Raw genomic sequence first — 27,596 nt, forward strand, 5'->3', positions numbered from 1 at the left:
CTATAATTTATTTATTTCCAATATAGTTAAAGATGTTTTCTCACCACTGTCCATCATCCCCCTCTTTGACCAGCTGCACCATGTCTCCACTTTTCACTGAGATGTCTTGAGCTCCTCCCTTCTCATAGTCGGCTATCACGGTATATTTTCCAGTGCACTGTTCACAGTTAAGATAAGAAACAGTGTTCATAACCACTACAGTAAATAAATGTTGATGATGTGTCAGCTGGGTGTTAAACAGGCATTTGTTTGCCAATATTTCAATGTTTTATTTTCAGTTTATTCATATGTGGCCACAAGTAAAGCTGCACTTTTAATGCACTACCTGCATCAGGTGGTCTGTTTTAGACACTGAACTGCAGCTGATGTTAATTGGAAGGCAGACTCACCAGCTTCTTGCCATTGTCATCCTCTGGGTCAGAGTTAAGTGGATCCTCAGCGCTGGAGTAGCCATCGTGTTCCTCTGAGGCATCCAGTGACAGGGAGGTCTTGTTCCAGCCTGAGAAGGAAACACAGGTGAGTTTATGGCAACATCTGGCTTCATTTAGCTTTTTAGACATGTGCGAGACCTGTGGTGAGAGATCTACAAGTATGAAAAAGTGAAAATGAAAAGAAAGAACCACAGAGAAGGAAGAACATCCCAGAAATCCTACAACCAGTCCCACAACTAATATCAGAAACTCTACAACTGGGGATTCGGGCATGCAACTCTTTGTTTCAAGTGATCTGATTAAAACTAATAAATAAATAAAGTGGCAGGCAACTGTTTCTTCACAGTGTGCATTTTTAGGACTACAAAGTAAAAATAGAGACAGGTGATCTATAGGGTTTATAGCAGTGAATCTGTGGAATCCAACACACAGGCGGTGTGAACAAGGTCGTGCCAGTATACCTCGCCACTTTGTCTGTAAGAGACTAGAGGTGCTGAACCACCTGGCCCTGCTCAGGTGGAGGGGAGGAGGACCTGCATCTGAGGGACAGGAAGTAATGGAAACACAGCCAGTCACACACCCTGCAGCAGCTACTGCCAATCAAACTCATCAGTGTTCGACACCATGGCAGCACTCAGGCTTCATTGATGAACAACTAGCCAGACAGGGAGAGTATGCAGATGCTGCTGAACAGACTAAGTACCTTTGAAGCCGAATGGTGTAGGGTCACTCTGGCGTTTTGTCTTGTGATCAGGGCTCGTCGGGGACCCTACCATGAAATAAGAAAAAGGACAGTAGAAAACTGTTAAAAAAAAAAAAAAAAAACCTACAAGCAGAAATACATTTTGATGGAGTAAAAAGTTTAAAAGAGAAACTCAAATTTTCATGCTCTGACTAAAATAAGTCATTGGAAGGGAAAAACGACTAAGGTGGACTAATTCTGATAAGGAGAGCTAACTCAGCCGTGCGATACCTGGTAACGGGAGGCTCGTCATGGGTAACGTAAAGCTTTTATCATCAGTAGCTGAGGGCTCTGTGGAGGGAAGCATGCAGTTTTTTATCTACTGACCAAATGTCTTTAAAATATTTTGACTTCTTCTCAGTTTTTTCCCACATGGATGAAGTTCAGGAAACAGAAGCTGTGGACTGTTTGTTTGCTGACTATCACTAGTCTTATTATTATCATCACAGAGAAATAAGAATTTGTATCTAACTAACTAACTATTTTCAAAATGTCTATTCTGACAACTACTAAATAGAAATACACATCTTAATTTTACAAATGCATAAGATGACATGATGTGTTAGATGTGAGACTGACAATAGCCTAGAGTTACCTTTCTGAGCTTTGAGGTTACTGAAGCCCTGTAAAGTAAAGCGCTTTTTAGCCACAGAGGCTCTGTCTGAGGTAGGGCTAGTCACAGCCTCATCTGATCCAGTGGAAAAGCAGCAAGACGGGACAGACAGAAGATAGGAAGGAAGAAGGAGAGTTTAAAAAGTGAAAAGAAAGAAAAGCATTGAAGAGGGAACAGATGACATGATTCAGTTAAAAAGACCCAAGGTATTTATTATTAGCTATTAATTAGAAGCAAATGGATAGAATGAATGAAAGTGTTGATTTACACTACAAATTTGCAAGGTTGTCTCTGTCTGACTGGATGTATTTAGGTCTCTCCACTCACCTTTTCCAGTTGGCTTTGGTGAAGAAGAGTTGACATCTGGGTTGCTGGGGTCAGCTTTCTTCTCCTCACCCCTCTTAAAGCTCTTCTGACCGGACTTGAACGGGCTGTGGGTGAATAAACGTGCAATGTGTGAAGCTTCGACACATGTCAAGCTGATTATTTCAACGGTTTAGAGAGGATCACTGAGGTGGTGAAGTCTTACCTGAGACTTACTGTCCCACTGGATGCAGGAGGAAGCTGAACACCCTGGTCTGGTGCCCTCTGCTGGCTGGCTTCTGAAAAACACAAATGAAGAACGACAACTTCAAAACAATTTTCTAACAGGTCCTAATGAAGTTTCAGTAGTTTACTGTCTGATTAAACACTCACATTAACATTATCTTGACCTCAAATCAGACACGGGTGAACATTAAATAACAAAATCTGCTGTAATGAGAGGTTAAGTCTATTTCTGTACCTCTGCATGCCTGCAGCTGGGTCGTCAGAACCTTTCTGATCTCATTTACCCAGGTGGTTTTTACATCTGCAGATGGAGCCTGAAATTTAAGTAAATAAAGTAGAAACATATCAGATATCAAAAGTCTCACAGGCTGTATCATGTTTACTAGTAGCTATCAAATATCATTATTATTTTAGTAGAGAAAGCCTGCAGTACAATGTACCTAATGTACAAGCCATGATTTTATTTAATATTTTATTATTTCTGTTAGTGTAAAATAGTAGTAGTAAAATGTAGGATATCATTAGACCATTATTTCTTCTGTCAACACACCTGAACAATGTAAACCTCTTCTCTGGAATTGCACCAAATTTCAAACTTCTTATTGTCTCCCTTTGCATTCTCAGTAATGCCCACAGCACTCATCTGTTGTTTGAAAAAACATAGATTAGAGTAAATCTGTCAAACATTTCAGAAAAACAAATGCTTGGCAGTATGAGACAACTACCACAACATTGCAACAGTAGAGGAGCTCACACTCAGAGAGTGTTTGAAGCTGTAGGATGGTGCTTTCTCGTAGCCTTCTCCGTTCTCCTCCCTCCGTTTGCAGAACAGCAGAGCCTTCTCATGGAGGAAGAGGTGTCTCTGCATTGGCTTGAATCGGGCCAGATCCTTAACCTTGGCATGACCTTTCTTGTGCTCGGTCCACACGCTGAATGACCCTTGCATCAGCAGCTTACCCAACTCACTCATGTTACCCTGAGAAAAGAAAAGAGTAAAGCAGAAAAATCTAATTCAACTCTTGTAAACTACTTCAGAAAGTTGTGATTTGACATTCAACAACTCTGTCTCTGTCTCCAGGATCTGGCTTATCTTTTTGATAAGGCTGTTTAATTTTTTTACCTCATATCCTGTAATGGCGATAAGGTGCATAGAGTCATTGACAGCCTTGAGGATGCCTAGGATGGAGGTCAGTGCCTGCTGCAGGTCATCAGCCCCATCACAGCCCTTACTGTACTTCAGCATTTCCTGCAGTTCCAAATGCAGAAACAATCAGCTTATAGCAATTAATGAAAAACTGAAGTCCTACTGAACAATAGTACAGTGAACCTGTTGCAAATAGAAAGTTGCGTACCTTCAATAGCAGCTGATATTTGGTAATTCTCTGTACAGGCTTCAGCAGATAAGAATCTAAACCCAACTTATGCTCCAGCTTTTTCTGACACTCCTGATATAAAAAACAGAAAGTGTCAAATAATGTGCTGGTAATGAACCTAAAGCTATAAAGTTTAAATTTGCTGATGGTCTGTTCACCTGGAAGAAGGCGCAGTCTGAGCACTGCCTCCAGAGGCTCTCAGAGCGAGGCTTGTTGTGACAGTACTTCTCGTAGATCTGCAGGTCTGTCATCTGAGGAAGGCAATAAAAACAATTTTCTTTAGGAAACACAAATGAGCTTCTCCGTGTTGAAAATCTCATCATTCACTTACCCTCTCTAGAAAACACCTTCCAACCAACTCTGGGTAGTCAGTGTACTGCTCCAACTCTCTCAGAAAAGTCCTAGAAGGAGAAAAAAATCACACAAAGAGGAAAGGTGAGTGATAATGTTAAAACAGGTCACAGTGCAGATGTCATCAGTGACAGCCAGATGGCGCTCTTTCACCTCTTGTGGAAGTGGTAAATTTCCGGCATGTTGCCAAACAGAATCTCCTTTTTGTTCTGCAAAGGAGCAGGGATGAGATGAGACATGGCTGGATTGTCCATCTCAGAGGCGTATCCCTGTAACGCCCAAAAGCAAAACATGAAATTCCAGCCACAGGTAAGATTCAGAATATGAAACCTTCTGTAACGTGAACAAACACCTGTAATACACAGAGCAGCTCCTCTACATAGGCTCTCTCGGTTTCCAGCAGCTCGTTCATAACGTGCCTGCAGACAGACAATGAATAGAGAGTGAGACAGGTAGAAAAGTGAAGATGAGAGATCAAAATGATTTAGTGGATTCAGCAAAGGTAGAATCCCAGCACTATAAATAATGAGAAAACCATTTTCCCGCAGTCCATCTGCTGTGTAATTTGATTACAGATGAAAGAGCTGTCACCGATCCCTCACCTCCTGAGCACTGCCAGGTTCTCCTCCTCCTCTGACAGAGAGGCGTATCTGCTGTTACTGTCTCCGTTCTGCAGTTGGTCGTTTCCCTGGGACAAAAACAAAAAACTTGAAAAAAACAATAACAACAAAACCGGATCATCATGATAAGCAGCAAACAATAGAAACATCACTGAAGGAGTGGACAGACAGTGGGCAGACACAAACCACGACAATACAGCACTCACTTTCTCACAGTTGTTCCCAGTATCTATTTCCGAACAGCTTTTCTCCTGCTGTGCTTTGTGCGCTGTAGATGAGGACACAGAGTTACTTACAGTTTTTGATCAGCATCACATTTGATCTCAAGTGCTGTAAGGATTTTTAAATGTGCACTAGATATACAATAAAAACACAGTGTTAGTTAAATGGGTGTTTTTTTAACTTAAAAATTAAAATACAAACATTTCAGAACTAGACTCATTATTTCTCATATTCATGTTGTAATATTTTTTAAATTTCTCATCAGAGCCTGAGACTGACCAGGTGAGCTGAGAGGGGTTTTGATGAAGGCCTCAGGCCTGGGGGCTACCGGCTGTACGGGCCTGGTCTGTTTGGCTGCTAGTTTCTTCAGGCTGACCCTCCTCTTGTCAAACATCTCCTGCATGGACATCTGCTTCTGGAAAATCTTCTCCACTTGGTCCTGACACACAGACCAACATGTAAAACCTGATTATATCCAGTGTTTTTTCCAATGAACAAGCACAATAAGTTTTAGATGATTATAAATGAACTTGGCCATTGCTGACATTGTTGGAGAACATCCCGATATTGTTCTAGCTTAAATACTGTCCAGGTTTAGATCTTAATATCTTCTCTGTGAACCTAAAGTCCCGATTCGTATCCACTTAATTACTTTATTACTATCCACTTTTAACACATTATACCACTGGTATGAGACACTTCAGCAGTAATCTGGATATTTATCATTCCTTCACTAAATCTGCATTTAGAAAATTAAGTTATTCATATTATTAAGAGACAGAGTAATGTTTCCAATGCAACATGTGTATTCTTTACTTGGTGCTCTTACCCTGAACTGCTGGTTAAGCACCGCCTCATATTCTCTCCAGATGGTACTGAGATCCGTCAGCTGGTTCTGGGCTGCGTTGTCCAGATACCGCTCCAACTCCTGCAGGGCTAACTCTGCACCTTCATGTGACTGACACTTGTCTACTGGCTGAGACGCAAGCAGGTATATACCATCATCAACCCATTTAGAAGCCTGAACAGGACATAAGGAAGGGAAGGTCAGTAAGAGTAAAAAAACAAACAAACAGAAACTACATTAACTGTTTCTGTGTTTCCTTCTCACCCTCTCCAGACAGTGGTGCAGCTCCATGGCTTTAAGGAGGTGGTCCTTCTTGGCCCTCAGGTCGCGGCTTACATTCTCACTGATTGTTCTGAGCTCGCTGCATTTGGGCTGAATGGAGTCCTCAGCATAGTGGGAGTTTTGGATAAGTTCCTCACCTTCACGAGACAAGGCCAATGCTCTATCCAGCACCTCCTGTGGACCAGTGGAGATAGATATTAACCTGCCGAGGGCTTTTTTCTAGCCTTTCTATGAAATTTAAATATAATCTGCTTCAAATCTGAAATCTGAAACAACATGATTTTCAATTTAATTACTCATGCACTACATTATAGCACAAACCCCCTAATATTCCTAAAAACCATCAGTCAATCCCTGTGACTGAAATTTCTATTCTGATACACATATAGCAGTGCACAAAGAATGTAAATAGCAATGATGTGTTATTAAGAAAGTCAACTGAGAACTCAATCCAACAAATCAATGGTCAGACAAAGCTTCAACTGTGAGGGTTTGAGTATTACTTACACAGACTCGCTCCTCATAGGTGGTGAGTTCACAGAAGATATGGTCAGCGTGGGCTGGGCTGATCCCAACTTCAGAGAAGGTTGCAAGTTTCTCAGACACCTGATCCAGCAGAGCCCTCACCTGCAATAGAAAAACCACAGTCAGCTTTCAGGTTTTAAAATGGGGTCTAGTATAGATTATTTCAACCAAGCTAACAGGCTCCTGCTTACCTCTCTGTAGTTGTGCTCAAAGTGGCGCAGTTGAAGACACTGCTCCAGTTTGGTCTGATGCCTCACCCAGAACTCATCAAAAGCTCGTTCTGTCTCATCCAGCTGAGACAGCAGTCTGACAGAAGAGCAGAGAAGGAGATAGAGTAGAGCAAAAAAAACAGTAGGAGAAAGTTAGAATATAAAATAATGATGCTGACTGCAGTATTTGGATATTTTTTATTTGTTTGTTTGTGTATGCTATAGAGTCAAAACCTGTCAACAAGAGAAACACTGCCTTTAGTTTTAGTTCCATAATGGGAGGAGGTCAACTTTCTAGTCAAACAATGTACTAATCTCTTTAGTCATAAAAAAAAAGCATGTTTAATATTTTTATATAATAGTTTTAGCTTGACACCTATTATCTTAATAGTTAATGTTGGGTATTATCAATAAATGATATAAAGAATGAGTATGACATAGAGTGTTTAGTAACAAATACTAAAAATGGTTCCTGATTTTTTATTTATTTCTTGCTTTAGAGAATCAGTTTTGTAGTTTTCATTTGACATCCTGCAGGTATGTCCACTCTCACGCTTCTAACCTTTGCACTGTTGCCAGGTTCTCCAGTTCATCCTGGTTCATGTTGTGGTCGGGGTCTCGCACCACAGGCTCATTGATGCTTTCCAGCAGCCTGCTACCCTGACCCAGAGCCACCAGCAGATCCTCCTATATAGTAAGAAAGAGAGAGAGAGAGACAGGGAACCCCATTTATAATCCAAATAGATAAGTAATGTAGCTAAAATGATGTGTTTGTATATTTATGGTGTTACCTTCATTTTGTCTTTTTTGTTTGTGTGTGTGCTGAGCAGGATGGTTGTGGCCTGGATTTCATATGGAAGTTCGGTTTCAGCCAGCTCAGTCCCAAAGGACTGCAGGGTCTGTGCGGTTTTCTTTACCAGCAGTGCAAAACCTTCGATAGCCTGAAACAACCCAAACATAATGCCAGAATGCTAAATTATGGCACATACTGATGACTATGTGTCACTGCCTGAATTTTTTCTGCAGTTGTGCATAAACACATTTGGTTTCATGCTTAACCAAGTTGTTTTATTTTTGTTTTGCTCTCACTGTTTAAATGTACTCATATTTCATATATTCATTATTTTTTTATTTCTAGATCTCTTTGTAATGGCCACAATGGTAAGGTGTCATTTTGCTAATGCGGATCTTTCCAGTGCAAGGTATTGTATGATGCAGTGCAGTGTACATACAGTCCGGTGGGAGATCCACTTCTCATGGCAGTACTCCTGCGTTCCCCCCAGTTCCTGTGTGAGCTGGGAGCGGTCGATGTAGGAGTGCAGCTCAGTTATAGAGCTCAGCATGATCACCTGACACACAAACACCATATGTTGTTAGATTGTAAAGATATTTCTATCATTGTACTATTGTTTCAAGAAATTATAGTTTTTTTATTATAGCCTTTTTTCCTGGATCTGTGGATTGTTAATTTATGGACAATATGTAAAACTTGTTTCTGCAGTTGGCTGCACGCACCGGCACCTTCATCTTAAACTCATCCTTGTTGAACTTGAAGAAGATGTCTGAGATTGTGCGCTGCAAGAGGGTGGTGGGCCTCAGGACCAGAACCAGCTGGAGGTTTCCTGGGAAGGAGCCCTGAAATTAAGAGAGAAGATAAAGGCTGTTATATTACATTAGAAAAAAACAGACAGACTCAAAACGGTGTAAATTATACACTCACTTCAGCAGGAAATGTTTTTTGCTGACACTTCTTATACATTATTCTCTTCTTTTGTCTCTCCCACCATCTCTCATGTGTAAAACATGTGCATGTGAAGATTAGAGTGTGTGTTGAATGTAAGTGATTGGGGAAGGTGTGGGGGATGTAGCTGGTCACCATCCTGTGGCATGGACATTAATCTTCAAGCCACTGAGATGCTTCTGCATGAATAATGAGCAAGATTTACCACTAACTCATACATGTGCGCAGGCACATGAACTCAGACTAAAAGTAGCATACGACTGATGCATTTCTTAATGAAGAATCATACACAGATTCCTTTTTTACTTTTGTAGAGTCCTTTTAGGTGAATTTTATCATTTGTAGCTAGATACTGTCAATGAAATTGCTTTGACATTAATAGAAAAATCGTAATCTCTAACAAACACCCACAACATAAAGCTGACACACTCCAGCAGACTCCCAGCTCACATAACAAATGGCACTGGTTATGATTAAAATATATTTACAGAATTATTGTTTTGAAAGCAGTTGAAGGACAGTAACCTTCCATACTGAGGCAATGCAATTGTTAATGCAGTTTTAATTAGCTAATGTCCTAAATGGATAGTTCGTCTGAGCGGTCATCCTACCTGTGTAGCTGAAGAATGCTGATCTAAGCAAAAATGACAAATGTTGTTAATAAAAACATTGTGGATCTACATTGTTAATGGAATTAATAAATCAACTTAGTGTTTGTCCTTGAGCTGCTGGAAGAGGAAGAATCGGCCATTCACCAAATGTAGAGATTTAACTACATCAGCAGAAAACAAATGTTTTTATATTATGGATGGAAGAAGGAGTTATTATTTTTATGATTCTAATTATTAGTTTCCTCTCAAAGCATACCTAAACAGATTCTTTATTTTTTTCTTTTGGTCAAGAGAAAAACAAACAAATCCCATTTGATCTTAATGACAAGACTTCCCTTTGATTAAAAAAAACAATAGAATCACATCAATAAGCCACAACATGGCACTGGGTGACATGTTGTCGTGTTACACAACAGGAGCGTAGCGCTTTAATGTAGTCTCCAACCACTCAACCATGCTGCGTGGATCTGAGCTCACTGGCATTTATGGTCTTGGTCTACTTATCCTTTGTTCTTTGTCAATAGTAGGCTCACACACACACACACACACACACACACACACACACACACACACACACACACACACACACACGCAAAAGCTTGAAGAAGAGCCACACAGCAGACTTAATTAGGAGCAGTCTATAAACACACTGCCTGTCTGTCATCAGGACGAGTCCAGCTTTGCACTGCAGTTCATAGCCTCCATTGACACACACTTACCACGTATAATAAAAACAGGTGCGGTCACATAAACAGACACACAGGAGACAATGAGGATCATTCAACAGCGTGAAGAGATTGTGAATCTAATGGAGGCAAATTTTTGATATTGGGCTTTAAAAATAAAAAGCGTCTCGTTATAAACTGTTCACACATCCAACTACACACTTTTTGAGTGAATACATCCCAGTATGATTATATAAGGTAAGTTAGCCCTCAAACCATTCTCCAATACAAATAGATGGTAGCAGCTCCAGTAGTGGGAGCTTTCATCATCATCTGTTTAGCAGCCTGATTGAAGCCCTCCAAACAGGACATTATTGCAGGGATGACTGAATGCTCCCTATTACAAACCTGTCAGCCAGTAGAGGTCCCCCTTGTGGGATTAATAAAGCTTGATTTAATTTGAAATGAGTGAGTGGGTCTTCCAGGGGTCTGAAGACCACGGGTGGTGATATTTATCCCTCATTCTCTCTCTCTTTCTGTTATACATTTTATTTTTTGTGTATCTGTCTTTGTGTTGATTTATTACATAGCTGCCTTCAGTGTTTTTAACTTAACATGTGAGGCCAATTGAAGTTGAAAAATTTATGTAAAACCTTTGAAAGATTTTTATCTTTTACAAATGTTTCCTGTATATCAATTGCAATAAACACGTGTGTACAACACGTGTAGGGAAGTAGGGAAGGGAAGTGCAATGTTGACATAAAGAAAGCTGTGAAGACATTTAAAAGTGGATCCTTTAGAGCAGGAATCTTAATGCTTGGTGTGACTCAAGTGTCATTTTTAACATTTCTAGCCATTAAAAGAAGCAAAAAGCTGTTTTGGAAGGCAGACATTTAATATACGTAAAACATCTCAGAAAAACATCCACCTCATCACAGTGCCAGATAGTAGGACTTATTCTAAGAAATTAAAATCTATTTAAAAGGCAAAAGCTAAATCAGTTTATACAATGATTCAAGGACTCTCATGATGCATTTCATTTTAAAAGTAGATCTGATGTGATGAGGCATTTAAATAAACAAGTAAAGAAAAGTAACATCATGTCTTTTAGTTTTTTGCATATGACTATTTATTTCTCCCTGTAGCTATGGAAACACTTGGCTGGCTGTGACGGGAGAGTTCAAGGTTGGTGTTGGCTCATATCCACCCCCAGGCGGGTGCTGGTGGAGCTGTGAAAGAGATAGGGATGCTCCAACACCTCTCTGTGGCCTAACAAACCTTGTGTCACTCATTAGTAAGGGGACAAGGTCAGTGCCTTAAAAAGCAGTTCCTCTCCTACAGACAGACAAAAGGCAAACTTACTGCGATACGAAGCAGAGTTCCTTTAACGGTTGCCCATCGGTCTTGCCGGCGATCGATGATCAGGATGAAGCCCACGCCTGTCGATGACAAACTGGAACACACAGAGGAGCAACATATTTAACACAAATTTAAAAATGATTGATTTCACCCTTTGGAAAAAATCACAAACTGCAGCCAGGAGAGGCACAAAATCACAAAATGACTGTAGCAACTTATTTTAGAGTGTAATGAAAACAAGGTACACACTAAACTATTGTAATGATTTAAAGGCAAAAGTGACTTCACAACTCCCTGTTTTGTTTAGCTTTATCGTCTACAATAGCTGGTGTAGGCCACAAAAGGGGACGCTGCAAAGCGTCTCCAGATTTCTTGACCCTCAGCTTCTAGCCCCTGTTCTCCCACTGCAGCCCCCCTCACACGATGGCCTCTCTGATCCCAGGAGAATTGTGGGTTATGTGGTTAACACACCTCCAGCAATCAATGACACATGCACAAGCCTGCTCACCAGCAGGATCCCCTATGCTTACCTGAATACATGATGCACCTACAGCATAGGTGACACATGAGCAACCAAGCAGTTTCAGCATCTTTAATGCACAAATATCACAGCAATGCTAAGTATTTGCTTTGGTATTCCTCATTCTGCAGCTGATTAAAAGATTGAAAGTCCTTCCAACAGTATAGACAAAATAAAAACACAGAACATGAATAGATCCTGTTGTGCTGTGCTGTTTGAAGAGGAGGGAGCCAAATGCCTCAGACAATCACAGCATCCAGCCTCTGCACCCGCTTTGCTGCCTCTGCAGGTTGCCCAATGAGAAACTTGGAACGGCTGGGACACAAGCCAATCACAACATGGCTGAAAAGAAACGAGCAGCTCTAGCAGCCAATGAGCACATCTTTATAGACATGCTCACAAAGGATCCCACTGTAAACAGAGGGGGTTTGGATATATGGAAAAAACTATTAGTATTAAACAGTATTAGTATTTTTCCAGATCACTAGACTTTCTCTCACTGTAAAGTTTACATTCATAGTAGCACTTCTCACATTTCTTTATGCACTGAACCTGGCTGATTACCTGCAGTTTTCAAATTGTTAGTAGTGGACCATCTCCTATTATTGATCTGTTATTATCTTCGACCAATTTTTAATTTTGGTTTTGCAGGAGAATAAATTCATGAGCATGTAAATGGACATATACACATTAGAAATCATACAGTGTTGTTGTATTGTATTGCAAACAGACACTGTCTCATGTATAAACTGATTAATTCAAATATTCATAGCTTGGCTCACCTTGTGATGTTGTGGCTGCTGAGAATCCTAATAATAATTGGATTGCACAAAATGCCACAAGCTGTTTGCTGAGCTGTGAAAAAGTTCTGCCTAATGGCAATGCAGTGATGAGGGAAATTTGCTGCATGAATGCATATGCAGACATGGCAACACACACACTGCAATACTGTAGCTTCCCTTTATTCAGTGTCGCTGAACAGAGCAGAGAATCTGTCTAATATATCAGGGCACTGATACATTAAATTAAAAACAGATTCAATACTGTATCATTGAGACAGGAATATTTTAAATATGTTAGTATCAACTGTATCTTCAAAATAGATCCATAGCTGCAGACTGTGTGTATATTTCAACTACCTAGTTGTTTTATTGATTTCCTCCTGTAAAGAATGAAGGGAATTTTAAATTTTGAAAAATGCTCCATAAATGAAATGTATTGTCATTGTTATATTATTATTATTAATTCGCTCAGTATGTAAATGCAAAGCGCAATGGAAAAACATAAAAAAAATGTCTGCAATAAACGCTGAGCTACAATTATTCCTTTTAAATTAGCAGAAGCTGTTCAAGGTCAGAATATGCAGGTGTCGGACATTTGCTTGTTCGCTGTATGGGCCACGTGTGTCCACTGGGGTTGTTGGTCCCTCAGGTGTCTGCGGCCGTCTGTTTCTGTATTTTACAGCGTTAGATGATCTATTACTATCTCATACGGGTAACCTCTACAGACAGGCCAGGGAGAAATTCTAATATGATAAAATATCTTGTTTGTAGAATTTAAAAATAAGAATAGAAAAAATGAGATAAGCTATGTTGGACATAAATGTAAACATGAACACATACATGTCCTAATACAGACACTCTAAGCTCCTACAGAATTCACCTCTGCTCAGTGGCCTGTATGCATTATTTAGATTCAAACAGTGAAAATCACTGCGGCTTCCATTTTTACACAATTTCTGGCAAGATGACAAAAGGGCAGCCAGGAGGAAGAGCTAAAAAAACCAAGAACCTGGACGACTACATATGAAAGAATTACTGCTTTATGGGGGAATATTTGAGAAAAGGATGATCTTATACATTTTCCCCTCCCCCCCTTGTCTTATCCTATGTGAACAAAGACAACCTGCAGAAGACTGATAAACCCTGGATTGTAAATTAGCCATCCTGCTAATAAGGACAGATAATATAATACAATACAGGCCTTAATACACATTTCTGTCCAATGCACACACTCATCTAAAAACCAAATCCTCTGCACTCAACATCTTTATGAAGTGAAACTGTGATTAAGTATCCGCTGCCACCTGCTGGCAGACGACATACTCTTGCACTTCATCACTGTCTCTCTTCCATCCATTAGAGTTCACTTGTTGGAAAGTAGAAGAAAAACCCAGGAACATGCAAACTCTATACAAAATGCATTAGCTGGCCCTGTTCAAACCTGGAGCTGCTTCTACTTTAACTCTAGTTGTGGCTCTCACAGTTTATACATCCACCCACACAGGTTCATCAGCAGCACTGATGTTGACCCCAAGTAAATAGATGGTGTTGAAAACTAAGAGTTGTTATACAAGACAGAATAAGAAATTAAGTAGAGGAAGAAATCTGTGCTGATGTATGAGGTAGGAAAGAGGGTGTCAGCAACGATAAGGAGCCTCCTCATATGTATGTATGTGTGCATGTTCCTGTACATTAGAAACCAGTGAGGAGCTTTACCTGGGCACACTTGTCAGGTACGTCAGCACATTGTGGAACTCTCTGTCGGTGATCTCTCCAAATGCAGGGAATTCTGGGAACACAATGATTGGACTGCCATTATCTCCTCTACCTCCTGGAAAACAGAGAACAGGAACATAGATACTCTGCACACGAATATGTGGTTTTACCTAAGATGCTTTGTATATACGTCCTTGGGGTAGCTAAACATAATACATTATATATAAGTCAAAATTCTAATTCAAAATTAAAATAAAACAACTTTTAAATTTGTCATAGCTTCCACAGCTTTTGATAATTTAGAAAAAGAAACTGTTTTGTGACGATTTACAGTAAAAACAAGTGTGGCCACACGGGGGCACTGATGTTACAGTTACTGTGAAAGCAACACAGAAGTACCTGCAGAAACAGACACAACAAATTTAGTCTAGAACCCACGCCTATAAAAAGAAATATGCTAAATATGCCAGTTTTCCCATGCATACATATTGCTTAGTTCCAAACACAGACATTTAAAAATAGGGAACAGCAACAACCAAAGACTGAAACATTTGGGGAGGTAATTATACAAAGTGGTTTGATTGGATTTGATCTGCTGCATGGAAACATAAACAAATGAGCCCATAACAGCAATTAGATTTTGATAGTAAATCCTGATTGGTCCACAGAAACAGGTGACATCACCTTTCTCCAGCTGAGCCTCATCCACTTAGTGGGAAGAGTGCAGAGAAGATAAAAAACACAGACACAATAATAACACAAAATCATGCTTTGGTTATTTGAAATAATCAAAACTGTTGTAATGTTTGCAGAAGGATTTGTATTCTTGTTGGGATCCCATCACTCATAGCAAGCGGCCAGCTGAGAAAACATTATTGAGCCAGTTTTCTGTGATGTCACTGGCCAGACCCTTACCTTAAGCTTCTACTGCATTAAAGAAAAATCTTAACCCTTAAAAGTTAAACTTAAGTTCATCCACACAAACACAGACAGACATCTACACACACACAAACGCACTATCTCTCTCCTTGTGTGGAACAGCTGCTCTGTCAGCGCATGTGACTGGAATATCAATCTGTCGGCCTTTTCTTCTCTCATTGCTATAGCAACAGCAAGTGCACGGTCATGGTTTCAACGTCTGCTTAGATCTTTGTCTGCAAAATGGCTCCTGCTGCAGCGACAAGGTCACATGTGACACAGAGAGGACAGTTTTTACAGCACTGTTTGGATTTTATAAAGGTGATATCCAGCAATAAAAGGCTCAAATATCATAAGACGAATATTGTGGGGATGAAAACATGACACTTGTCATGAAGTGGACATGTAGAGGCAGATTAGGTAACAGTCGCAAAAAGGTGGTGGATATCTAGACCAAAAATTGACAACCAGCGAGGAGGAAAAGGAAGGCGGTGACATTTGAATAGCAAATGAACTCAACAGACTGAAGAACACAGCTGACGTGAATTATGCAAATATCAAATGGAATAGTTAAAATATAACTGAATCCACAGGTGGCAGAAATAAGAACAACAACCAGTGTAGTGCTGTTGAATAAATGAAGGAGCGAGTAAATTAAAGAAAATTATAATAATAACAAAGAGAAACTAGAAAGACACAAACTGAACACATTAAAAGACATTCAAATGTTACCTGAAAGGAACGCGAACTGCTTCTTGAGGTCAGGGATGATGTCAACAGCACGGAGAGGACTGCTATCCAGCTGCATAATTTCATCTGGAAAAATGAAAACAAAAGCCACAAACTATTAGTACAGCAGAGCTGAAGAGTATGGGCGGAGGCTACTGTTGATTTACTGTATCTTAGCTGTTTACTTATCATAACATGCTGAATTATCATCCGTACAATTTCAAGGGTGAATTAACTTGAAACATGCAACACAATCAATTTGCTATAACATATAACAAATAAAGAAGTTAGCAGGCTCTGTTGGCCCCTTCACGCCATCGTCCACATCTCTCCAGACATCATGAACTCCACATCGTAGGGATTAAAATAATCAGATTTAGGTAATTTACCCTAGTTGGAGACAAAGATTGTGATTATACTAGGGATCAAACTGAAGATTTGGTGGCAGACACTAATGGGGCTTTGTTGGGAGGCTTATTTAGCCACATATTTAGGAAACAGACAAATGCTGTGTTTTTTTTTCTATTAGAGTCTAACGTGTAAGTCAGAAAACAGACATTATTACTGTGAAGAAAATAAACTAAAAAAGGATTAAGACCAACTGAAACACAATTGTGTCTGTCAGCTACTAAACTTTATGACTACTGGGCATTAAAGATGAAGAGTCTTCATTGAATATACAGCGAATTGATTTGTTTCCTTGGCCACAGTTCAATTTGAAACTGATACAAGGCAAGGCAAACAGATCAATAGAGAAAAAGTGCCAAAGTGTAGTCCCTGTTATGTGTTCATATTACTATTGCTTTGCTATGTGTGTCTCATGCAACACAAATGTATTTTAAAATTTTAATATACACTTATTATAATTTTTACATTGTACAACATCAGATTCAGATTCTGTGTCTATATCGTCTATTTACATGTGTGAAGTCTACAGCATGTTGCAGCAGATCTTTTATCCTCCAACATTAAAGAAACATCCCTCACATTGGATTCAGCATACACAAACCTAACCACCACCCCACCCCACCCCACCAACAAGAGGTCTTTGAGGTCTGTGTTGTTTCAACCAGCTCCATGTCTCCCTGAATGACACTGCCATCTTTTATCAGTGTTAAATGTTGACGTCATGCACAGAGGCCTTAGGGAAATAATAAATAAGTGGGTGTACTGTGGTCAAGTACTGCTGTGAGAAGCTACTGTGAGGTAAACTCATTTTCAGTATCAGTCCTTTGGGTATTTTTGGGTACATACAGTGTTAAGATGGCTTTTATGAGGACAGTCTAAGACTCCCTCAGTCACTGGTAACATCTTTAGAGAGGATTTGTAAAGATGCTTGCATATTTTATATCTAGTTCCAGAAAAGGGGGCTGTGTAGACGTCAAGCTCAACACAGAGCTCATGTGGTTCAGAATTATAAAAACATGAAGCACAGGCCTCTCACTGCTCTTCACCGCATCCATTTTCTGTACAAAGGCACTCCTTGCTCACCAAAATAACTAGAGTTAGACCCGCTGTAGCTCTTCTGAGTGCAAAATAAAAATATAAAAATAAATACTTTTATCTTGAAAATGTCTCTCTGATCAACACAAACAGTTTTATAACACAGTCCCTCAAATAAAACAGGCTGCAGACGTGAAAACGCATGTAAGATCGAGAAAATGACAAAGAGGGGCAACTATAGGGGCCAGGAAGGTCAACAGATTATGGGAAAGGAGTTTCGTCTAGTCACAGACATGATCCTGTAAATGTGGTTATAGAACAAACAAAGATGGGACAGTTAAAGTAACAGTGATATTGACTTTTCTTCTTAGTCTTGTTTTGTTTGCTTTGTTTTCATGAGACATCTACAGTAAGTCATCACACCACTGCCAAGCTGGAAATGAGACTTGTTGTGATACCTCAACTGTTATTGATCAACTGCTATACTATATCAAGTTCGTATACATGTTTATATATATATACGAATTATATTCTGAGAAACAGGTGGGGTCATGAGAAAACATTCCTTTAACACGTCAGGCCTAAATAATGTGAGAATAAAATGCACTAACCCACCCTACATCTACGCTATCAATCCTACAGATTTGTATTATCCACTCATGGGGACTCACAAACTCTCATAAATAAGAAAAAACATGAACAGTCTCAAAAGCAAATATGCAAAAACTACCATACTGACATATGACAAAATGGCATCATACCTGTGTTGTGACACCTGACAAACTGATGGCAGCAGGTTCAGACGCAGGCCAAAACTCATCCACCTATTTTGGCTTCATAATAACTGGAGCTCAGTCAGTTCTGCAGTAATGTGAAATATCCTCAACTATACAGTACATCGTTCTACTCCTGCCTGTGAGTTCAGCAGGCTGTGTCTGCCTCAGGCGGATCCCGTTCAATTTGAGCCCTCCTCTGAGAGTAGTTTAAACAAACCAAAAAGGCTTTCTGTTACTCTTTGTTTGGCAATGAGACCTATCAGGTGACTTGGCCTTAAGCCCTTACTACATTAACTTTCATTGTTTGCTGTTTATCTCACCCTCTCACACACACACACAAACACAGACACACACACACACTTGTAAAAACTCAAACTGTTGACACAACTCATTCAAGTGTGTTTTCTTAATTTGGCATTTTCAGCCTCCTGCCTCCTTTAAACCTCCTCTGAGACCAGCTGGTGCCATGCAAAGAAAACTCAGTCTAAGGTTTTTATCTAATCAGAAGAACATCCCAATATTTTTGTATGTGCAAGTCAGTAGAAACCCAAAAAGGATGCACTTCTATAGAGCCTGAAAACAACTGTGCTGTTTTTCTAATTTGGAATAAACAGATCATAGGCGGACAAATGATTAGAATTAATATAAGCGCAAATGTTGGCCAGTAAACCAATTATACAGTCGATCAATAAAATAACATTGAGGATTGGAAATATCTTAAAATCCACCAGAGATTGTGACAGAAGTAATTTAAACAATAAAAAAACAAACTAAACATATAAACCCACTTATTCAGTAACAATATAAGCAATATAATTTTACTGGAAAGTTGTTCAGTTTTATTGCTCACCAGGTTTATATCGGCTAAATGAGACATGGCTGAATAACAGAAACTTGTCTCTGTAAAATGAGGCACAGGAAACTTTCAAATTGATCACATCAACAAAAAGATCACATCAAGGAAGGAATTATTGTAGTTGTAACAGGCAAGACTGTTGTAAAGTGCATTTAATAAAGAGCATTACACACACCATCCCAAACCTAGAATGATCAACCTGTTGATACAGGTGCTCTTCAATCACGCCAATAAGTTGCAGCAACATTTCTTCTCCTTCACTGAAGGAAAATGCTTCTGATATAGCAAAGGTTGCACTAGCTCTATTCTAAATGAAGAAGCTTCCTGTTGCTGGATAAACCCGTGGACTGTTCCTGTTTTGCTGTAACTTGTCTTACAATTGATCTGTTATTATTATTATTAAATCAGTCTGGTCCATTCAGTTCTACTAGACCTACGGGGAATTAATTCAATTCTATTGATACGACAGTTTTCAATGACATCTGCAGGTACTGAAAGTTACTTTTAATGGGTATTAAAGGCAGGCTGGAAACACGGGAGAACAGAAGGAGGTATGAGATGCAGCAAAGGTCTTCAATCAGGGATGCTGTATTTACATAGTATGTGCTGTAACCAGTCTGTTACACCAAATTTAACCTCTGGCAAAGGCGTGCACACCTCTTTAACATAAGACATAAAAGTGAAGATGAGACTAGATAAACGACCATATCTGTGATGTTCGTAACTTTGTAAAGCAATGTTTCCATGTTGACAATGGCCAGTTGCTGCCTGAGGTGTTTGAACACAAAGCTTCAAATGTCTAGCCATCTGCAGGGCGCTCACACGCTGATTCAAGTTCACACAGAAACCTGCATCAGCTTCCACCTTCTGACCGAGCCTCAGTCATCCAGCCACACCTTGCCCCCAGCAACTCCCACACATATCATCTCAAATCAAAACCAACCCAACACCCAGGCCAGCAAGACCTCTACTTTGTTTCCAGGTAGAGGCTATTCTGTTACAGAAAAAAATCCCCCACTGAAAGATGCCACGTTAGAGTTTCAGTCCCTGTTAAGTCACTTTTTTAATGCTTGTTATCTATTGCATTTGACTGTCTTCTTCTCATTCACACAGTGCTTCATTCCTAATGTCCACTGACTGTCCACACAGTAGTTTTCATATACAGAATGGGTGATAAGGTCGAGAACATCATCATCAATACATCCAAACTAGAAATACTGGTGATATTACTATCAGGTGGTGTGACATGACTGTGCAAACAGATGTGCTAACGATAATAATAATAATAGTAGTAGTAACTAGTGTCACTAACAGACTGAGTGCAGGTGAAACTCGGCCAATGGGAAAACTAGAAAGGCTTAAATTACTTTGGTGTTTACTGTCTGCACCATATCACATGATAGATACACACAAGATGACAAAGCAGTTCCTAAGCGACACAGTCTTATCTTCTCCTGCAGTACAAACAATAATTTAAGTGCTTTTTCTGCTCTTGACTCACAAGGTAACTGCTGATGAGAAAACTTTGTCTGCAAACAGACATACAGTACACACACATAACCACGCACTCACATACACACCACCTGCTGGTTGAAGCACTAATGTTCTTTAAAAGGCTTAACAACGAGGATTAGTGTCCACCCGTGCTCACGTTTGTGTGTGACGAGTCAAATGTTAGTGGGTCACAGTCACACACCTAGAGAGCCTGATACAACTCACATATAATAAACTGTGACAGATCCTAATAAAAAACAAACAAACAAAAAACACTAAAAACTATTTTACAATCAGGCTCTAAGCTTGTTAATAAATGTTTATGAAATAACTCCCTCAGCCAGAGCTGCTGATTTCTTTGTGTTTCTCTGAGATCTTATAGGAAATGCAAAATTATTCTAAAAATATCTCAAACTCTGAATAATGGACAGTGCAGATTTGGGAGTAGTGAACAGAATGGACAAAAAGAGATGGGGGAGGGCAACAAGTGGGAATAAGGGGCTTACAGTGATGATCATGGAGGAGGAAGAGGAGGAGGAGGAGGAGTAACAGAACCCTTCATAACATGAAGGAAGCAGAAGGGTGTGAGGATTCAGATAAAGGTAAATTAAAGTGCTGTTCACACTGATGGTGATGACTAACTGTGCTCCAAGCAATTAAAGAATGACTGTGGGAGCAAAAAATTAGAAATGACTAATGATCCTATTTACAAAATCCCATTTACAAAAACTGAAAACTCCTCCAGATCAACACAGATATTGATGAAACTCTTCTGTCAAAATGATCAGAGACTCAATTCCAATCACGTTCACAATCATTTTTCCAGTGCCTACACTACAACTGCACAAAGGTACAGGACAGGTGAAGAGCGCTGGTGGAAGATGTGGTTACATGAACAAACATGGTACAGGAAGAAACTAATCAGGTGAACACAGTATGGTGAAAGATGGACAGGAGAAGAATCCTGATGTAATACAGAGAAACAAAAAGGATGAGAGAAAACAATGAAACACCTGACACCTACCACACAGCCATTGGCAGCAGCAGGAAAATCTGTGGTATCTTTCCACCTCTTCCAGAGTGATCCGAACATGACCCCCACTCTCCTCTCTTGGCCGCAAACACACGTCAAACGCTCGCTCCATCCTTTTCTTGTCGCTCTCCTCAGATTGATCATCTAGTTCTGCTTCTCTCTCTGCTTCCCTCTCTTTCTTCTCCACCGACCCTGAATCAGCTTCCATCTTGCTGTCGTCTTGAGTTTGACTATCTCTGTGACTCCCTGGCCTTTCCTCTATTTGCTCCTGACTATCAGACAGAGAATCTGAACGTTCTCTGATCAGAAACCAGTCCAAATCCTTTCTGTCTAGGTATTCATCAGGACCTACACTCACCTGTCCTGCCAGACTCCAATCCACTTCCATGCAAAAGTCTAACTCATCCTCCACATCCTCATCCATCACGAAGCTGGACTCTGTCATCTCCTCTCCACCCATCCTACTGTTCCAGTCTACGTCTCGCTCACTTGGGTTCTGCAACATTTGTTCCATGCAGCATTTTCAAAGGTATCACTGTAAATTTCCCTCTCTAATTCTGACTCCACCTCCCCCGAGGCTCCGCATTCAGCCTCTCACTCTCCGTCGGGCTGCAGGTGCTCTACACCCTGCAGGCTGTCTCTCAGTGACTGGGAGGACTTCCTTTTACAACCTCAGGTTACCTTCCGTGTAGACAAAAGCCACACTGTGGCACCTGACCCCACCTTCCCTGATTCCCCTTATCCCTCCCCTAAAAGGACAATTACCTGACCACTTTTGGCTCAACTGTTTCCAGCTTGCTAATGTAAAGTACGACAGAGTGTGGCCTCTAAAATAGGATCCAGATATGACAGAGTAAGACTAGTCAAAAACAGGAAATGTAAAGTAATGTTACAGTATGTTAGGGACCGCAGCTCATTTACCTAGGCCAACAAAGCCCAGACTCCCCGTCTGCCTTATCTCAGGATATGTGGACCAAAAAGTACAAAGCTCCCATTCTGACCAGCCTATTCAAACACTGCCTGCATCCCCATTTAACCATTCACAGACTATAGCCATTCAAAGGCCCTATTCTTGTTTACACCACTCAAAAGAGCCATTCTTACAAACTTACTGAAAGACTTAATTCTAATGAGAGCTCTCAAAGACAGAGACTGTTTCTTAGAATGAATGATGGACATTTAGATTCCAATTGAACAAGTTGAGTAAAAGATAAATTTCAGTCAAAATGAACGAACAGACACCATTCTGTGTCAAGACTAAAAGAGGTCCAGTGGTGAGAAGATGTTTAGGGGAGAGTGTGTGTGTGCATGGCTATGAAAGCATGCATCTGCATGACTGTGTGTAGGTTAGGGATGTTGTGTGTGGGTTAGGCCCAGTGTTTACTCTATGACCAAGGGCATGTTTGAGGTTTTCGGTACCATAAAAGTTTAGAGATAAAAGCTAAGGCCATGCGGGTGGTGAACTGTGAAATGAAATGTAGCAAGAGAGTCAAACATGAGACAGAACAACAAACTAACTCAGTCCAATGTAAAGATGCTGATTACTGTGTGAATGTTTACTGTGTTTTTGTTTATATATTCCAAAATCAGAAGTTTGAAGAACAACATACAGTTCCCTCTGTTAAAATTCTCAGTTCAGTAAGGAACACTGCTCGTACACATGCACACACACACACATACTGAGGAGAATCCTTAGGATGAGGATGATTAAGAGTTTACAGTACAATAGGTACATACACAGAGTGGATAGAAGAGTGCAGATACACTGTAACTCACTTAAAGAATCAGTAGTAGGTGGAAAAAAGTTGCAGATTAATATTTATTTGTATCATTAATCCACAAATGCAACCAAGCACTATTGTAAAAATGCATTCTACAAATGGGAGCTTTGCTATCCTACATTTTCATATAGTATGCAGGTACAATGCTCAGTGGTCTGTAATAACAAACAGTTAAAGAATAACCAACATGATTCTTCCCTTGTGTGACTTCACCTAATGGTTGATGACCTTAACAGAAGTGGGAGGAAAGGAAAACAAATCTGTTCCCCCGAAATCACAAGTTCTCTTCCACTTCCAGATGAGGACAACACGTCCATGCATGCCCATACACATACATATGTATACAGATACTCACATAGATGCACTTACTGATAGCTTAGACACTCAAATAGCTTGGACCATGCAATGACAAGTAAATGTAAACATTTAAAGTTGACCTCTGCGATGGATGAAGCTGCTAAACAAAAACAAAAGTGACTTTAAAGAAAAAATCTTTGCTAATTCATTGAATAGACAAAGGTATAACTTTGCTTTGTGTAAAAGTTTACACTTGCACAAATTGCACAGACGGAAAACAGGCTCCAACTAGACGCAGAAAAACAGATGCATAGCCTACTCTCACAGACACACACAAAAATACCATCCATACGTCTCCTGACTCACGTGGCTTAAGCGGAACCATCGGCATCCCACTGTCCCACTGAGAAACACTCCTCTGTGCTTTCCTCACCATGCTTTTTTCTCTCTGCGCTTGTAAATCCCAGGAGAGTCCTTTTTTAAGCAGTGGCATAACCAACGTCTGCAAATGGCAACAATCTGGCTGACAGGACACCAACTTGAAACCTCAGCAGCTTCAATCAGCAGTTCCCAGTCCTTGGCATCAGCTCGTCTGCTGGGAAGGTGCCGTGTGCTGCAATGTCTGCATTTGCTAAGGAATCTGTTACGGAAAATTTCCCCGCAGTCGCTGGGATCTCTATGTTGAAAACAGGAGCTGCTGTTTAAGCTGTGTGGTCACGCACTTACACATACAGACACACAACTGTTATACAGACAAAGAAAGATAGAAACAGCCCAGCATGGAGCAAGGGGAGCCCACAGGAAACACTGTGTGTGAGACTCTGGGCGAGATGCCCTACAGAACTCTGGCCAGAGCTTTAATCGTGAATATGTTACACACACACAGACACACACTATTGTATGTTTAGGCTCATAGACATAAGATTACTTTTTGCAGCTTTCCAGTGCTGGAAAGTCAGACTTACCATCCCAGTCTCTCCAGGAGTTCTTGCGGCTGGCAGGGCTGAAAGAAAAAGAGGAGCCCAGTCCAGAGAAGTCCAAGTTCTGGATCAGATGACTGAGTCGGTTCATGAGCCGGTACGACGCCTCACCGCCCTCCCGCAGATACTCATGGAGAGACATGAGAGCCAGGTGCTGGTCTCACACACTCAAACAAAGTCTGTGATCCAGAGAGACACCTTGCTGCACCTGCAAAGCCCTGCTGCACACTCCAATAGACAAAATGCAGGTCTCCAAAGGCAGACATGGGAAGGATCCGTTTTTGTAGTAGTGAGCCAGGTCACTTTGGATCAAGCCGACATGCTTTCACATGCATCCTGTGAGGAGACCGCTTCAGTGCGTACTTACAAGCAAAGAGTCTTCTGCACAGCCACATTGGGGACTTGAGAAAACAACACAGTGCAAAGCTGGCAGAACCAAAATAAGCTGAGTCACTGTCTGCACAACCTCTGAAACAAACACTGTAGGTGACTTCAAAATGGAGGTGAAAACAGGCCCCGTCCTGCACAAACCCACACACTCCCACTCAGACGCACACACATCTCATTGCAAGTTCAACTATTGACAGCTCGCAGCTTAGAGTAGCATAGATCTCTTCGGAAGGACAAAATAGGAGGAGGGTGGAGGGGAGCAGAGGGCAGCCGGTGAGGCACAAATCCCCTTCTGCTGCTCAGGCTAATTATAATCCCCCACTTAACTAATGTTCCTTTTTTCTATCTCCTGAGATTTTGCTGTGCACCTATTCCAGGAAAACAATGAAATTATGCAAAAAGCAGAAACAAGTATGCAGAGTATAGTAACATAAGTGTGGGGCAAACATAGAGGGCCCTCTTTGATGGGAGTGAAGAGGAACTCGCTTTCTGGCAGGGTTTTCACAAGTTTGTGTTTGTGTTGTTAAAGCTGGCAAGAAAAAGGCTGCTTGCAGTTTATAGGTTTAGAGCACAAATTAAACTGGAGCTGTGCTCTCACACATACTAATTAGACATATGTGGGGAACAAGACACAAAACATCAGCTCCATGACATTCACCCTTACCCCTCCCATCTATCTCTATGTGACCCCCCTTTTTCAACTGTGTTGATTAGGTCTGATCCCTCCTTTAAAGCATCTCCCACCTCCTGTGTGGTACCTCATTGGTAGCCCATCACTGTTTGCTTGCATGAACACATGCAAGTCCCCACAAGTCAAATTGACTCACACATGATGCAATTAGAGCTAAACATATTAGTAACAGATACTTAAATCCTCAAAAACACTAACATCTAGGAGTCAGAATGCTAACATGCTCAGTATGGCAATGTTAACATGATGATGTTCAGAAGAACTAATGGTCACCATAGTAGTGTTTTGCTGATCAGAGATAAAGACTAATTTCCACTCATGGGGATGTCATTTGTGTTCCAGGTATTTGTTCATAAACTTTTACACGTGTTTGCAGCACATGAATGTAGAGATGCACGGCACTTCATCCAAAAGTTGTCAAGACAGCTGACTTCCATCATGTGGACTTTTCAAAAGATACAGTTTTATGTATAATCTAACAATGATTAGGATCAATCCTCAGCTCACCATGAATCTCTGTGCAAAATATCATAGCAATCCACCCAATAGACTGGATGAATCAATCCAGCTCACAAGCAAACACTGTCTTCATTAGCTGCTAGTGTGGCTAAAAACAAACCCACCTAAAAACCAAGAAATAAAATCATTTTAAAATCCTGATATCATGTAAAGAAAAATGATGACTGATGTGGATGAGTGGGTAAGACATGTATGACGAATAGAGAAAATACTTTGAATTAATTTTACTGGAAGCAATATTAATATTGCTTTTATGTATCTCTGAAGGCAGTTTAATATTCTGACTAATTTAATAATTTAATTTTGATTGTAATAAAATAAACTGTACATGCTATGTTATAGAAGTTTACTCTCCTGCTTCAGCTGCTCGTCCTGTATTTCTGACCATAGATATCTAGTTAGAGACTAACAGTGAGCTGCTGGATCCATCTGGCTATACACCTGCTCTGTCTTTAGGGATGAACAAAACAGCTCACTTGCACAGAAGAAATTAACCCAAGCAACACAACAGAGGACCATTTGATCAATAACAAATCACTGAGGTCAAACAGCAAGCAAAGTTCTGAGCTGCTTGAAAACACTTTCATAAAGCTCATTTCTATAGCTCAGCGGTAAACACACAAGATGTGAATACACACAGGCTATATCAACCAAATTAAATTAAACAAATTAGAAATTAAAATACTGTAATAATACTGTGAAACAACCCCCGAGCATCACTAGCTGCAGATGAACATTCTTGTTGGAAAAGCTGAGACCTGTGATGCACTGAACTGGATATGTCCCTTTAAATGAACTGGAAGTAGGTCAAATGGCCAGTTAGGGTTGTGGAGAGCTTGTCTGTGAAAACATTTGCAACTAACAATTTCTTTCAAAAATGATTCATTTACTGTTGTTTTTAATTCCCCCCTACCACCCCATCCCCCCATTCTACTTCACATTTAGTGTTAATTAATGTTTGCATGCTAACCTAACCTGTCCTGATAAAATAAGCTGGTATACGTGATCAATATTTAACAGCTATTAGTTTTGTTTCTGTCCGCACCTCAGTCAAAAGACACTGTTTTTTATTTGTAATAATGAAGAAAGAAGAAATGCATTTATCCACTACATTTTCCTTTTTTAATCTAAGCTGTGCTAAAAGCTCTGCCCACTCAGTGCCTGCTGAAAGGCTGCACCCATACTGTAGGTAGACAGACTGACAGATAGCTGAGAATGGCTGTGTGCATTGAAAAAGGAAGAAATCCCCACTGTGGGATGCAAAGAGTTCTGTTTTCACACTCATATTAAAAGCACAACAAATACAATAATACAGAAAACCAGGGGTTTCTCTGTGCTTTTTGCATTCTACAACACCTTCCTTTCAATAGCAGTGGAAATGAGCAACTCGCCAGATTAGACAATGCTAAATCTTTTACATCCTCGGTTGACTCTGTTTCTTCATCTCTTTTCCTCACTCTCCCTTCGTCTCTGCTGTCTTCTGTGATCAGCGTTAGACTCCTCGCTGAGCCGATTACTGCTCTCGTCCTCC

General features: G+C 40.3%; 1 protein-coding gene across 7 annotated transcripts in view; it reads right to left on the minus strand.

Moving 5' to 3' along the window:
* The window catches only part of mcf2lb (mcf.2 cell line derived transforming sequence-like b), a 30,243-nt gene that overhangs the window by 1,216 nt on the left and 1,431 nt on the right, over positions 1 to 27,596 (minus strand). The window contains exons 1-32 of one of the 7 annotated variants that reach the window (XM_026377358.1): positions 21,399 to 22,021; positions 15,809 to 15,892; positions 14,159 to 14,273; positions 11,144 to 11,234; positions 8,280 to 8,399; positions 7,997 to 8,113; positions 7,556 to 7,705; positions 7,327 to 7,451; positions 6,747 to 6,861; positions 6,538 to 6,657; positions 6,013 to 6,204; positions 5,731 to 5,922; positions 5,181 to 5,340; positions 4,886 to 4,947; positions 4,662 to 4,747; positions 4,412 to 4,478; positions 4,213 to 4,328; positions 4,040 to 4,109; positions 3,867 to 3,959; positions 3,688 to 3,780; positions 3,456 to 3,581; positions 3,090 to 3,311; positions 2,886 to 2,978; positions 2,571 to 2,649; positions 2,316 to 2,388; positions 2,114 to 2,217; positions 1,769 to 1,861; positions 1,405 to 1,464; positions 1,135 to 1,200; positions 893 to 970; positions 390 to 499; positions 45 to 157 (exon numbers count right to left, since the gene is read on the minus strand). In XM_026377358.1, the coding sequence (XP_026233143.1) occupies positions 45 to 157; positions 390 to 499; positions 893 to 970; positions 1,135 to 1,200; positions 1,405 to 1,464; positions 1,769 to 1,861; positions 2,114 to 2,217; positions 2,316 to 2,388; positions 2,571 to 2,649; positions 2,886 to 2,978; positions 3,090 to 3,311; positions 3,456 to 3,581; positions 3,688 to 3,780; positions 3,867 to 3,959; positions 4,040 to 4,109; positions 4,213 to 4,328; positions 4,412 to 4,478; positions 4,662 to 4,747; positions 4,886 to 4,947; positions 5,181 to 5,340; positions 5,731 to 5,922; positions 6,013 to 6,204; positions 6,538 to 6,657; positions 6,747 to 6,861; positions 7,327 to 7,451; positions 7,556 to 7,705; positions 7,997 to 8,113; positions 8,280 to 8,399; positions 11,144 to 11,234; positions 14,159 to 14,273; positions 15,809 to 15,892; positions 21,399 to 21,921 (3,908 nt within the window). In that variant the 5' untranslated portion in view covers positions 21,922 to 22,021. Of the gene's footprint in view, positions 1 to 44; positions 158 to 389; positions 500 to 892; positions 971 to 1,134; positions 1,201 to 1,404; positions 1,465 to 1,768; positions 1,862 to 2,113; positions 2,218 to 2,315; positions 2,389 to 2,570; positions 2,650 to 2,885; positions 2,979 to 3,089; positions 3,312 to 3,455; positions 3,582 to 3,687; positions 3,781 to 3,866; positions 3,960 to 4,039; positions 4,110 to 4,212; positions 4,329 to 4,411; positions 4,479 to 4,661; positions 4,748 to 4,885; positions 4,948 to 5,180; positions 5,341 to 5,730; positions 5,923 to 6,012; positions 6,205 to 6,537; positions 6,658 to 6,746; positions 6,862 to 7,326; positions 7,452 to 7,555; positions 7,706 to 7,996; positions 8,114 to 8,279; positions 8,400 to 11,143; positions 11,235 to 14,158; positions 14,274 to 15,808; positions 15,893 to 18,009; positions 18,147 to 21,398; positions 22,022 to 27,596 lie in introns of those variants that run through there. The other 6 variants (XM_026377357.1, XM_026377352.1, XM_026377351.1 and 3 more) reach the window with 6 other exon arrangements.

The sequence above is a fragment of the Anabas testudineus genome, chromosome 21 (genome assembly GCF_900324465.2).
Source record: "Anabas testudineus chromosome 21, fAnaTes1.2, whole genome shotgun sequence".
Classification (NCBI taxonomy): domain Eukaryota; kingdom Metazoa; phylum Chordata; class Actinopteri; order Anabantiformes; family Anabantidae; genus Anabas; species Anabas testudineus.